A 15,000-nucleotide genomic window follows, 5' to 3' on the forward strand; every position below is an offset into this window, starting at 1 on the left:
GCAAACCACCTATTTCTAACGTAAGTATAATGTTTAAGGCCGGCGCTCGTGTTAGTAAAAAAGAGTTAGACGGTACGGCTGAATGTTAGAGCTCAAATAAATGAAACTGGATCTTTTTCGTTGTTAGGACAATGTTATGACCTTTTGAGGGCATATTGTTTATTTGTGGCCCGAGTTGCATCATGTGCGCACGAGCGGAGCCTTGATTAGCAACAATGATAAACAGCGTTTGCCCACGGGCAAGGAAGTTTTTGTGTGCAACCGCTTTCCCTAGACAGAAAGTACCCTAGGGTTATTCCCATGGATACACAAAAAGAACAAAAGAACTTCCCATGGCAGTCCCTGAGTTGAAAAGTACCGTTTATCTGCCCCCTGAGGTAGCTTTGCCAATCATAAAGCAGAACATAGGTAATACACCAAGATCTCTAATTATATTAATTGTATGGAAATATCTAGAACTAAACGTTTGATTCCCAAAGGGTTTGAATTGGGTACAAAATTGAGTGAGTCGATTTGGTGTATTGTTGATTTTCGCTCAAAACTTGGCTTAATAATAAACACTATTCTAACGCTGTCGGGGACTAGACACATTTGTGTAAATCTTGGTGCATGTTGTTTTGTGCGAGCAATATCTAAGAAAACGCTATAGGCATACCAAATTACGATGAAAAATGGGCCTTATTACCGATACGGCGGCCATTTTGATTTCTATTGTTTCGAATAGCTATTATGGGATGTGCAGGGGACAAATACACATTAAATTGCCCCTTGAGCATCCCATAATGTCTTTTGAAACAATAGAAATCAAAATGGCTTCCGTATCTGCAAAAAAGTCTATTGGCTATAGGCATGCAAAATTATGATGAAAGGTGGAATTATCTCATGAAACACCCTCGTAATTAATGTACTTGCAGTGGGCTATACAATGGCATCATTATAACAAATGAAGAGTGCTTAACAGATGAAAACGGACTCTACACAGAGGTTAAAGATTACAATCACTCTGACCGACAGAAGAATGAGATCCCTATGTATGAAATTGTGGCCAGTGACAGAGTTGAAAGCATAGACAAGAAAGGGACTTTTAATGAACAGGACTGTGATGCTCTTACGTATGATTATGACAGTGGCGATAATGGATTCAATCCCATCTATAATATCAGGTTAGCCTTTACTTTTTCCGATTTTTAAGTGTAATTGATCTAAATTGTACTTTAAAGTGTGCGTTTTGTCACTTTTTGTCTGACTGGGATGAGGCCTTCTACGGAAATGACCTAGAGAGGAGTGGTTGATAGGGAAGACAAACAAGATAGAGATAGAGAGATAGTAGAAAGGAGTGAGAGATTTATTCGTTGATTGAAACCGATACTTTTCAAGGTTTTTGTCTCGTTTACAATTGCTCTGGCTGATTTTTGCCGCCTATTTTGATTGACCAGAGAGAATCTACAGGTATTAAGTGACTTCAGTTTCTGTTGCTCTTATGGCCTACTTGGCCTACTAGCTATTGAACCACAAGACCGCTTACATAGCTCATCTTACATTTGAACTTCTTGGAAAAGAAAGGTCACACAACATTAAGAAAGTGATCGGGGAACGAACAACTTGGTAAGGTCCAACACGTTTGTTGACTATTGCTACGTCATAACACTTCATATCGAAGATGGCGCTTTCCAAATCACGAAAGAGGCACTTTTAAAGTGCTCTTGTCACATTTTTTAGAGGGAACTGGACAAAACGGCAATTATTTTCGAATTCCTGGGGAAACGTTTTAGTAATTTAGAGAAAAATTTTCTAGACCGTACTTTCCCTTTAAATAACTCAGGAGAAGATGTTGTGTTACTATAATTTCATTTGCAAATAGTTAGACTTTGAAGGCCCGTCGGATAAAGACTTCAAACATAGACCCGATTTTCGAACCCATCAAAGAACAAGCGTCTTAGGACGATAAAGCACCAACATGCTATTCGGAAAGAGTAGGGAAGAGCCCCGTGTTGTGGTTTGTTCTATTCTCTCCGGTCGACCTGGCGGTGAAATGTCAAAGAGAGTTATGGTGTATGAAGGCAACCCATTACGTTAAGGGGACTTACTGCAACACGCCGATGAAACTGGAAGCGCTTTAGCTAAATATTGAATCTCAGAGAGATCGTGAACGGTTCCTTAAGACAAATTTGTTCTGCCTTTCAATTCGTACTCCTGTGTCGCTTATTTGTTCTCCATCCAAAATAGAATTCAACTTTTACAAAGAGACGTACGCTTTAACTGCGGAGATGACAGAGCCTCCTCAGACCACCTAATACTTCAAATTGGACAAGATGACAGCACATTATTATGATTATTATGAATATGATGATGTTGATGATGATGATGATGATGATGATGATGATGATGATGATGATGATTATTATTATTATTAAGTACAGATCAGCTTAATTTAGATGACCCCTTTCATATTTCACCCACACTCTTAAAAATTAAAAGTGCAGCGTAACTCGCCTAGTAACGTAAAGCGCGATCAACAGAAGCACAAGAAAAAGAAATAATTTACCATGCCAGCTACTTCACACTTATCCTTGACAAACAAAACGAAAAAGTTGTTCAATTCATAATACTAACCTCATTTTATTAAAGTCATGTCTCGTACGGCTAGCAGAAAAATAAAATGAAATAAAAAGACAGAACCATCCTTCTGCAGTCTTTCAGTGGTTCATAATAAAAAAAAAATTGGTTATGTTTTATTTTTTTCATAAGTATCTCAACTGAATCACTGAAAAACATTATTCTAAGATAATATAATTAACTGAAATCACAAACTCATGACCTTGAAGCGTTTAACTATGGTTCAGAGCTGGGGCTTTTTCGAATTTAAAATTTCCTTACTTGGATGTAACCCAGCTCGTGCATTTTGCCGCTCGTGCAGCTTCGATCATATTTTTGTCCATATTTGGGCATTAAATTGATGTTATAAAATCTCCAGCTTTGTAGGTCATGTGCTTCTTGTGAAATATAATCGTCCGGGTGAGTTTATTCCTGACAAAGACTGTTTACGATGACATTAGCTGACGTTTCGACAACCTCATGGGAACTCAACTTCAGACTAGAGTGATAGCAGAGCTCCCCGCGTGCGTGCGGAGCACCATCGTTAAGAAACTATGGTAACCCATCCATGCGCGAAATCTTGGTTCTATAGCCATGACGTCATCGACCGTCCGTACCGGTATCATGCTAGTTTACAGCATTTTGGACATCCATGATTTGATCAATTGACACCTGTCAAAACAATGTATCCGCTGACCAAGATCACGTACCATATCGCGGGCTTAAGCTTAGAGCTCACCGAGGTCAGCTGTTTTCTTCAAGTTGACCACTGATCAGGTACTTGTTTTCAATTGGATTGCAGGCTCAACCCATTTTAACTCACCTAAACATAAGCAAGGCTTCATTTTTTGTTTTTTTTTTTGCGCGATTTCTGTGGCCCGACGCGGCTACATGACCATACTTTAATTTTTACAAAGTCAAAACATTTTGTGTTCATGTGGAAAACGGTTTGAAAGATGTTTTCTTTCTGCATTTTTCGCTGGTTTCAATCCGGTTTGACGTATCATGATATCTGTGGTCCCCACTGGTAGCTACACAGTTATCCAAGTCAAGCATTGGAGGGATACGTATACAAACCTAAAGTTGAGTGTTTATTTTTTATTTGCTTAGAGCTGCTTTGTTTCTCTGCATTGCAATTTTTGGCATATCCGTAGAGGGACATTTAAAAACGCAGACTGCAGACTGTGCAGACCGCCTGTAAAATGAAAATCGGTTGGCCTGAATTAAGCCTAAATGACACTCAGGTTAGCCTGTTTACGGTTAGCTGTCATTAATAGTGAGGGTAACACCATATTTTACCCCTGGTCTGTACGGTCTGCACAGTCTGCAGTCTGCGTAGCTATGACAAGGTTACATGATTCCTGGAGGACCTATGTCAAGAAAAGAAACGACAGGAGAGCGAACGAGAGCGACAACGATAAAACAGAATACGAGTGATAGCTCATACATAGTGGAAGACGTCGCTCCGCAAATTCTTTCTTTGGGCAGTAAACGTTTGTTATTTTTACGGGATTTGTTCTTTAAAGTGGATGCGTATTTTAAAAAGGTGGTTTAATCGGTTCTTCCTTTGTTCAGGAATGAAAATCAATTTTTTATTGTCAACTGGACTTAAATAACAACTATCTGTTCTGTTTTGGACGTAAAGAAAGAGTTGATTTGTTTGTTTGTTCGCTCTAAAATGCAACTGCTTTTTAATCCGTTTGCACAACTGGTTTTCGTTGTGCCTCGACAGTGACAAGAAAATTTTGCCCTTATGTTGTAAACACGAAATCGCGATGAGTTCTCGTAAAATTTGGGGGAAATCTCACTAGCTTGTGTTTTCAGAAATGGTTTTATCAACGGAGTTGATAATGTAAATTTGCCACCGTACAGAGATTCTAAAAGCTGACGTTTCGAGCGTTAGCCCTTCGTCAGAGCGAATTGAGGGATTATGGGTTACGTGTAGTTTTTATAGTAGAGTAGGAGCTACGCTATTGGTGGTAACATGGCAACGTGAAAAAAATTGGAATATATTAGTTAAATGAAAAGCGTTCGTTAATACAGTGAGGATTAAGGGTGCCGATTTGGAAGATGAACTTCCAAATTCCAAATTGTTCCAGATTCTTGCGGCTTTCCGTTGTACCTATTGTAGGGAAAGGCCGCAGTTAGCCATGTGTCTTTTGGAGTGGTTAAGGAGATTAAATGACGAGCGACTGGCTTAGATGCATCCTTGTCAGTCTTCTCAACATCGCGAAGGTGTTCGCTGAATCGGTCACCTAGTCGTCATGTAACTCGAATGGCGTTTTAGTAGATCCTTAAACGAAATATACCCTTATGGAGCTCAATAATGGAAGTCAGTTGGATAAACTAGGCAGGTGGTGAAAAACCAACACCTGGAATCTCAAAAGCGACGAGTAATGGACTTCGACAACAATCTATCGCCCGTCGAGCCGAAACCAAAGTGAGCTGTATTTCTAAAATAATATTTTACCAAGTGTGCTGTTATGTAGAACACTGAAACCAAATGGAATATTCTCTGGTACTTATGGGTTCAACAAAGACAGAGAACGAATCGAACACCTTAAGTGGATCTGTGATCAACTCTGCACAGTCTTCAGGTAAAAAAATAATTGGAAATATGACAGCCAAGAATGATTTGAAGAAAGCTTGTCGTCTATTTTGTGCTTCATTATTCAAGGAAAAGGTTATTGATGGAAACGGTTTGATCCTGAAATGTTAGTTTGTTGTAATATTGCGCATATTTGACTCGACTGAATATTTTCTCTTCACACACTTATATGAAATAGGAAGGGGTTTTTTCCTGTAATAGCAAATATGTTGTTTGTTTCAAAAAATTGTTCGCTGGAAAAGGTGGCCTTTATGAATTCATCATGTTTTATAATATGCGAGCTTAACTGGATAGTTTTTATGGCAATAGTAAAGCATTTTCGTGTCAAAATGAGGTTAGCGTCTTTCTGTCGTGCTAACTTAATTAAATATAAATATTCTGCCTCGTGAGTTTGTTATTCTCGTTAACCAGCAATGGCGTCGAAAGTCATTGCAACGCGAACAGCGTTTTAGTGTATCTTACGTTGTTTGTTTCAATTAAATGTTTCGCTGGAAAAGAATTCTGTGATATTTTCTGCCTTTGTGAATTATAACATCATTTTGTGTATTGAATTTTTGAGGTTAAGGTTAAAAAGTGATGCGGGAGGATACTTTTAGTATTGCTTTGTAAGCAGGAAAGGTTCACGAAAATAAACTAGTCTGTTGGAAGCGTGCTTGAGTTTCAACAAAATGTGCCCCAAAATCAGCAAAAAATTGTGACGCCGATGAATAATACAGTAGCTGCTTTTTCAAAAATGATGCAATTACCTGGTGATAAATAACCTTGTCTTGGAGATTAATTTTTTGACTTAGCAGAAACAATGGCCAACCCCGGGGTCAACCTCAAGAGTTTGGGCGATTGTGATCTTTGTTTTGACTTCGCTCATTTATTGTCAAACTTTGTACCACTTGACAGAAAAGAACACTTTCGAAAACCTGGTATCTTGCCATCATTTGACACAGATGCTTCACTGTTTGGCGAGTAAACATGCCGCGGTAACTAAATCACGGCGCCCGCTGAATTCCGGCGATGTCCCTTTCGAATTTGCGATTTATTTGTGCAACCAAAAGTTCAATGTTTGTCTTTGATCGTAATTAATGTTGTTTTCATGTCATAAATATGTTATTCGCGAGCGACTGTCCTGGAAACTTCCTTCTGCTCTTTCTAAAAACTGTGTCCAATTCTGTTTTACGAAGGGGCATATGTTTGAGGTCACCCATCCAGATACTAACCCCGCCGGGCAGGGAACTTTGGTAGACTTTAGTATTACAAATCTGTCAGATGCTGAGAGAGCACACTTAAACTTGTGGTGGAAAGAAGGTTTGAGGGAACTTGAAAATGATCAACATGTCAGCCCAGAAGCCAATGTTTCTCAGTTCCCATTTATTTTCTTCAATCTTTCTGGGTTCAATACTTTGCTAATAATCACATGTCTTCTCAGGCTATTTACCCAAGACTTCTACCATGGCACTACAGTGATAGACAATACCAATATAATATCGTGCACTGTTAGAGCTACATATTACACAAGGACAACTTGAATCTTCTGGAAGACAACACACAGCTCAGTTGACATTTTATATGGAATAAATTGCTGTGTTACTTCACTACCACACGTACGCAATGGGTGTCAATTTTTTTCTAAAGAGGACAGGAATTTCTTCTTTCTGACAAATGATAAATTAATAGGCTGGTAGCCACGCTTTTAACCTCAGAAAAGGATCTGTTTCGTCGTGCGAACGTGTGAGGACCTGTAAGCCAAAGGGCCGTCTGCTGGTATGACTTCTGGGTGACCCCTTAAATGGTCTTAATGACCCCCCAACTTGAAACAAATTGTCTGGAACTGTGCACGAACCACAGGCAACCCAGTGTACCCTCGGGGAGGGTTTAGTTGCATAACGTACAGATTTATGCAATAAATGACATTTGCGGAGGTACATGTGAAACGATCGGTGATCTTAACAGATCGCTTAGGTCCCGATATCTTGCTAGTGTCAAGAATGGAAAGACAAGTTTTGCATCGTGAGCGCGCACATTACAAAGTGTCGGGTTGCTTGTTAGTTTTGAGCGCGCTTCTAACTAAAAAGTTGCCTACGTTTTTGTCGCGTTTGAATGAAATAAGTGGAGGTTGAGAAAAGAGTCTACCAGTCTCGGTATCATTTTGTAGTAATTGAAAATTATTAAGTATGATGCTTTTGACTGCGTGGTTATGAGGATGAAAAGTGGCATTAGCGAGACAGGTAGACGACTACGCGTCCAATTCCGCGAACACCTTCGCGATGTTGAGAAGAATGACAAAGATGCATCTAAGCCAGTCGCTTGTCATTTTAATCTTCCTAACCACTCTAACAAACACATGGCTATCTGCGGCCTTTTCCTACATCTAGGTACAACGGAAAGTCGCAAAATCGGCATCCTTAATCCTCATGGTATTAACGAACGCTTTTCATTTAACTAAGATATTCCTATTTTCTCACGTTGCCATGTAACCACCAATAGCGTAGCTCCTACTCTACTATAAAAACTACACGTAACCCATAATTCCTCGATTCGCTCTGACGAAGGGCTAACGCTCGAAACGTCGGCTTTTATAATCTCTGTACGGTGACCAATTTACATTATCACCTCCGTTGATAAAAACAAATTTTTGTATACTACTTCCCAACCGACGCAACACCACAGTTTCTTTAGAAACTACCCCCTTCATTCATTTGTATTTTCAGAAGTTTGTTCAAAGCACCTAAACGTTATTTACGTGTTGGAGCGGATCTTGTTTGAACTTCGTCCTTTCTTGGTTGCGTTGCTATATTTTGAAGATTCTTTTTCCAAGCCAAGCTGGGGTGTTTCAATGAAATACATCAAAATGTGAATGATTTCGTTTTCAGAGAAAAAGTGGACTAAAGAACTTCAGTAAAACTCTTCTTTGACCTTGAACTGACAAAGTATGTTTTATTTATTTATTTATTTATTTTTTAATGGCATCTAATTTTTGCGTGATTTCTATTCGCTTGTAATTGACAGTTGACTCTGAAATGGCTTTTTTCCTTTTTCATTCGCTCGCTGAGGGTGTGCTGGTTTTCTTTAATCTCGTACCCAGATCTCACTCTGTCACTGTGAGTGAATTGTGAGATCTGGTAAAGTTCGACAGTACACCATTTATCATTGGCCACTAAAAGAAGGTTGCCGCAATGCAATCTACGCTCCGATTGGCTTATTTCCCGGGGCACTTATTGAAGGTTTGGTTTTTGCGAGCTCATGTGCTGTTTTGAATAAATACCAGTTGTGCGGAGGAAAGTTTTGTTTATTTTTCCCAACGCCGGAAAAGCTTTGAGGAAAATCCTTTTAAAAATTTGCGACGTTTGTGTAGATGGTACCGACGAAGTCCCCACGTACCCTGCCGCTCGAATAAAGTTATGCGTAGCTTGCTACGCGATACGCAGAAACTAATAAAGTCAAGTTGAAGTATGAAATTTATTCAAAACAGTATTTCTCGTTCTTAAAGCGTGACTCGCGAATTAAGTAGTGATCAATTGTGAATTTTACAGTTATATTAACTACATTTTTCACGAGATGGTGTCAAGAAAATAGCGCTCATTGCAGTGATTAGGTCTGAACCCTCTTTAATATTTTTGCTTTTAATTAACGGTTTGGTTAACTACACTTTTCACGAGATTGTGTGAAGAAAATAGCACTCGTTTATTGATTAATTTAAGCCTAAGCGTTCGTCTTAGTGATCCTGCAGTTCCCCCGACAATTAAACAATCTCGACCGTTCAAAAACAATCGCTTGTAGCGCTTATTTCTGTGTCGGCTTAAGTTTAAGGTTTCCTTGTCCTCTACCCAAAGAATCTCTTCTAAAATACTCTCGAAATCCATGGTTATTCCGCAATGTCACCCAAAATTACAACAGATAGTACGAACATGCGCAGTGATAGAAAAGCCCACATTTCGGGCCTCGCTGGCATTGAGCGTGCTCGAAATCGAACTTTACAAGATCTCCCTTCCGTATGACCGTGGGAGGTCTGGGTACGAGATAAGGTTTTCTTTCAAACCTCATGCGGTTCAAGAAAAATTCATTGCGAAACTGGTGAATTCAAAAGTAAATTTCACTCGAAAAACCAATATCGAACTCATCGCTTTCGTGATTCATGCGATATCGGTTTTTAGCGTAAAATTTACTTTGGAATTCACTAGTTAGACAATGAATTTTTCTATAGAAGAAAGCAAAGAAATTATTTAATTATTAAAGCACCAACCGGAAACATCAAAACGCGGACTTTTCGAAACCTTTTATTTTTATTAACCCTACAGACAGTAAGAATAAATAACCAGGGAGCTCCCGTTTTAGGCTTGGCTAAATCTACTTATATGTTACGTCAGTTGATGGTATAAATGTTGCTGGAAAAATCCGTTCTCAAGTTTAATCCGTTTTTACCGAGGTTAAATTGGTGCATGATTATCATTTCTTCTAGGTTGAATACGCACTCGGAGGAATTGAAGTAACTTTCTTTGGAGCCTAGAGATAAAAAGGGGCAGGTTAAGATTATTTTTGGCTATTATACATGGATACCAATTGACTTACACTAAAGTAAATAATGGAAAGAACTGTGTTGGGCTGAATATGTTCGTCGTTATAAAGTAGTAGTGAAGACACAGGACTAGAGATCTGCAGGGTACGAGTTTGAATGCCGGTAAGTGCATAGTACAGTTCTTTGTCCCCTTACTATGTTGTAATGATGAGGCTGAATGGATAAGCGTATGAATACAGAGACCGATAAGATAATACGAAACATATGAAGATGTGTTGAGATGCGTAAGGCCGAGCTTGAGGGAGGGTGTAGGTGTAAGTTTTTTCGATCCTTTTAGGGGGTAATAGCTGATCAGTTAAACTAGGTAGAGAGCACATTCACCCTTGGGAAAATGAGGATCATGATCACCAATTTAACCTAGGTAACTAAACATGGATTCAACGGGATTTGACCGATGATACAAACACTCTGGGACCGGTAGCCTTTTTAAAAATTCTTTCTTCACTTCTTTTAGCTTTAAAATCGTACTTCATGTACATTATGTTTTTTCAAAGTATAACGGATCAATAAAAGTTGTAAAAGTTGTTGTAGCTCGAAGCCTGGTTTGCGCTAACCGTTGGTTTGCGCTAACATGTTTAGTGCTGGTTAGCACTAAACATGTTTGGACCAACCTGGCCCGCGTTGTTCAAAGTGTGGTTAGCGCTAACCAGCGTTTAATACCATGGAAACATAAAGGTTTTGATACCTCTTAACCAACGATTAGCGCTAACCTGGCTTCGAGCAACCGGCCCCAGTTCGTTGATGTCATTGGACAAAGAAGTCGTGATGTTATTTGTCAATACTGTCAGTAACCCATAGATGTAATTGGCTGTGAAAACTGTCAGTAAACAGTAGATGTAATTGGCTGTGAAAACTATCAGTAAACCCTATGGTTTTCGATATACGTCTGGTAGGGTCTGTATGTGTGTTATTGGTAAGTCGGTCAATTATTGTTGTAACTAAGTCGGCCAGTGTGTCCTTTGTCTGTTATGTATCATCATGCAATGGGTCGTTTCTAGGGTGCGGGAAGTTGTAGAAATCAGTTTAGTGGTCTCTGTTCTAATCAACTCGGCTTTCCATTTCAATTTCTTAGAACTAATTAATACAGGAGGTAACACATTCAGGGCTGTACCAGTGGTTACAGTGTAATATATAGATTTAGCCAAGCCTAAACGCGGGGCTCCCTGGTTATTTAATCTTACTGCTTGTGGGGTTAGTGAAAATAAAAGATTTCGAATTGTCCTCGTTTTGATGTTTCCGGTTGGTGCTTTAATAACCAAATGCTTTCTTCTATAGAAAAAGTTCATTGTCTAACTAGTGATTTCCACGGTAAATTTTACGCTAAAAACCGATATCGCATGAATCACGAAAGCGATGAGTTCGATATCCAGTTTTTTTTTTTCAGAAAACAAGCACACCCTCACCCAGCGAATGTAAGAGGGAAAAAACCATTTCAGAGTCAACTGTTAATAGCCAGCGAATAGGAATCACACTAAAATTAAAAGCCATTAAAAAAAAAAAGGAAAAAAAAAGTTTTAAGTTCAAGGTCAAAGAAGAGTTTTACTGAAGTACTTTATTCCACTTTATCTCTGAAAACGACACTATTCACATGTTGATCTATTTTATTGAAATACGGCAGCTTGGCTTGGAAAAAGAATCGCTCCAACACTTAAATAACGTCTAGTTGCTTTAATTAAACAAACTTCTAAAAAGAAAAGCTAGTGAGATTTGGTGTTTATAACATAAGGGGAAAATTTTCTTGTCACTTTCGAGGCGCAACGAAAACCAGTTGGGCAAACGAATTAAAAAAGCACTTGTTCTCTCGCAAACAAACCAACCTTGTCTTTATGTCCAAAAGAGTACAGATAATTGTTATTTTATTCCAGTTGTCAATGAAATTCGATTTTCATTCCTGAACAAAGGAAGAACCGATTAAACCCCGTTTTAAAAGCAGGCATCGACTTAAATTAACGCTTTCGTAAAAATAACAAACGTTACCGGTTTAGTGCCCAAGGAAAGAACTTGTGGAGTAACGTCTTCCACTAAGAATGAGCTATTACTGGTATTTTGGTTTGCCGTTGTCGCTCTCTTTCGCTCTCCTGTCGTTTCTGTTCTAAGCGAAGGTCCTCCAGCCATCCCGTAACCTTATCAGAGCTTCTAAATATAGGCCAAAAATGACAATGCAGAGAAAATAGCAGCTCGTAATTTAGTTTGTTTAGTTTAGTCCTCTTCGCTTCGTCCGAAGCATAGGGCCTCCACTGCAGCTTTCCATCGGACCCGGTTTTGTGCAGTCCGTTTCACTTGATTCCATGACATCCCTACGTCCCATGCTTTTGTTTTGGGTTTGGGTATCGAGCCAATCACATTATACGTCACGAGAGCTGCTACATGACTCGACACCCAGGGTACTTTTAGTATTGTACCGTCGACGTAGCATAACCAAAGTGGTATCGTTCGTTTGTAAGTAGCTACGACTTTTCCTTCTATGTTTTGCATAACGACTTATGCAAGAACAACGCAAACCAGTGAATGCATAAAAAGTGGAGTTGTTGATGGTGGTTTCAGTGCATGCGAGATCGCTGGCCAGTTGTAGTAAAATACTGGTAGGTATGTTAGGTTTGTGTAGTTGGATAGACCGTAGAGTTTAGGCGGTTTTAGTAATTGGCAGCTCTGTCTGTTCTAACTTCGGATGTCGATCGTATCAGCTTATTTTTTTAGTTAGAAGATAGAAGATAGAAGATAGAAGTAGTTTGCTCTTTAGTTTTCGTTTAAATGCTGTCGTCGCGTGCCGTTTAAGTTCCTCGTAAGTCTGTCCTTGGCAAGTGAGTCCGTCTGTTCACGATAGTCGGCCTTTTAACGTCAATCATCCTTTGTCAACGGGAAGCTTCACACTGTTTTCGTCCGTCTTTAGCCAGCATAAAATATAGTATTTATATACAGGAGAAAGGAACACATGCCGTGCATTTTACCTTTCGACACACCCCATCTGAAAAATTCGTTTCTGCCTTGAGCGGGACTCGAACCCACGTCTCCCTGATTACTAGTCGGGCATGCTAAGCCACTACACCATCAAGACCACCACGCTGGCAACGCAGCAGATTAATGACATGACTTAGCAGCTTGGGGATCCCTAGGGTCCAACTTTCCTTTACTTCAGTGTGTATGCTTGCCTCTTAAACCCCAGACAGGGTTTAGAACACATGAAAGTTAGAAATTTCGAGGCAAAGGAAAGGTATAGACATATATACAGGAGAAAGGAACACATGCCGTGCATTTTACCTCTCGAAACACACATCAGAAAAATTGGCATTTGCCCTGAGAGGGACTCGAACCAACGTCGCCCTGAATACTAATCGGGCATGCTAAGCCACTACACCATCAATGCTTTCACGCTGGCAACGCAGCAGATTAATGAAATGACTTAGCAGCGTGAATATAGTATTCAGATTCCATATAGAAACTAATTAGTATGAAAGGGATAAATTAAGAGACATTTCGCCACTCGCATCCGTGAACATCTCGCCTCCGACAAACATTCCCACATATTTAAGCACTTGAGAGGTTCTGAAAATTGTCGCTCCCGGTGTTCAGAAGACTGTTTTAAAATCCTCGACTCTGCTTCCACACGTTTCCAATTGAAAATCAAAGAAGCCATGCATATCCTTTGGGAGCAGCCATCTCTAAATTCCCAAGTCAAACATCTTAATTTATCCCTTTCATACTAATTAGTTTCTTTTCTTAGCCTAAACAGTTTGGTTTTTTCTGTTTTGTTTCGTGGTTGGGTGTTTTTATTCTGTTCTCGCCTTCATCCTTAATTATTCATGTTATATCTCACTTTGTTACACTATTTATTGCTCAACTTTAGTTTATTTCTCATTTGTCAACTGACGATGGATGATGTATTGATTAAATATGAAATTCAAAAACATCGTATGGATCATCAAAGCGATATCTTACTTCGTGCTGCTAAGAAGTTTTGGTTATATATATATATATATATATAGAGAGAGAGAGAGAGAGAGAGAGAGAGAGAGAGAGAGAGAGAGAGAGAGAGAGAGAGAGAGAGAGAGAGAGAGAGAGAGAGAGAGAGAGAGAGAGAGAGAGACAGAGAGAGAGAGAGAGAGAGAGACAGAGACAGAGAGACAGAGAGACAGAGAGACAGAGAGACAGAGAGACAGAGAGACAGAGAGAGACGAGTGGACTACTTTTTCATTGCAAAGCATGGTGCTTCCACGCTCCCACAGCCGGCAGCAGCTAACTAACTCTGATCTTTTGTTAAGTGTGGCGAGCGTCGGGTGGCACAAACCGAATTTTCAAAAAGATACCTCTGTAGATTTTCAAGCTACTGGGCTGGTCTAAAACCCTGGAAGGGGGGGGGGGGGGGGGGGCTCCGTCAAGACATGGCTAGATAAATTCTAGGGGCCCTATGCTACAATCTAATTCTTAGCCGAAACTTGTCGGACCAAAGCAAAGTCACTTACTGAGGGTGGGTAGGCTGAGTGTGATGTTAGTATGTCAGTCCTGGTCAGTATTTCTATATGACATTGCTTAATTGCAGAAATCAAATGCCTACAACTATGAAATAAAGGTTGTTCCTTGCTGCAATCATAGCTATGTAAGTCAAGAAAGTTTTTCTGCATCTCAAAGTGCTATGTTGTCAAAGTACAAGCAGGTACCTTTTTGTAAATTCAGTCAGATATATATATACATATATATATATATATATATATATAGAGACAGAGAGAGAGAGAGAGAGAGAGAGAGAGAGAGAGAGAGAGAGAGACAGAGAGAGAGAGACAGAGACAGAGAGACAGAGACAGAGAGACAGAGACAGAGACAGAGACAGAGAGACAGAGACAGAGAGACAGAGAGACAGAGAGACAGAGACACAGAGACAGAGAAGAGTGGACTACTTTTTCATTGCAAAGCATGGTGCTTCCACGCTCCCACAGCCGGCAGCAGCTAACTAACTCTGATCTTTTGTTAAGTGTGGCGAGCGTCGGGTGGCAAAAGGAGAAAGGTTATGCAAGTGCAGGAAAAAAGGGGAGTGCCCACTCGACAACCAGTGCCTCGCAAAGGGTATTGTGTACCAGGCCTCTGTCACATCTAGCGAGGGAACTGAGCACTATGTAGGGCTCACGGACACGGACTTTAAGGCGAGGTTCGCCAACCACACGCAATCTTTTAAGACAGAAAAATACAGTAATCAAACTGAGCTAAGCAAATATGTATGGCACTTAAAGAAAGCAAA

The 15,000-nt window shown here is 39.8% G+C and overlaps 1 protein-coding gene across 1 annotated transcript in view; it reads left to right on the plus strand.

The window, feature by feature from the left end:
• Window positions 1-15,000, plus strand: part of LOC138024844 (uncharacterized) — a 75,787-nt gene that overhangs the window by 60,212 nt on the left and 575 nt on the right. Inside the window, exon 10 of the mRNA XM_068872034.1 lies at window positions 915-1,163. Within this exon, the coding sequence (XP_068728135.1) occupies window positions 915-1,163 (249 nt within the window). The remainder of the gene's footprint in view (window positions 1-914; window positions 1,164-15,000) is intronic.

The sequence above is a fragment of the Montipora capricornis genome, chromosome 11 (genome assembly GCF_036669925.1).
Source record: "Montipora capricornis isolate CH-2021 chromosome 11, ASM3666992v2, whole genome shotgun sequence".
In the NCBI taxonomy this organism is placed as follows: domain Eukaryota; kingdom Metazoa; phylum Cnidaria; class Anthozoa; order Scleractinia; family Acroporidae; genus Montipora; species Montipora capricornis.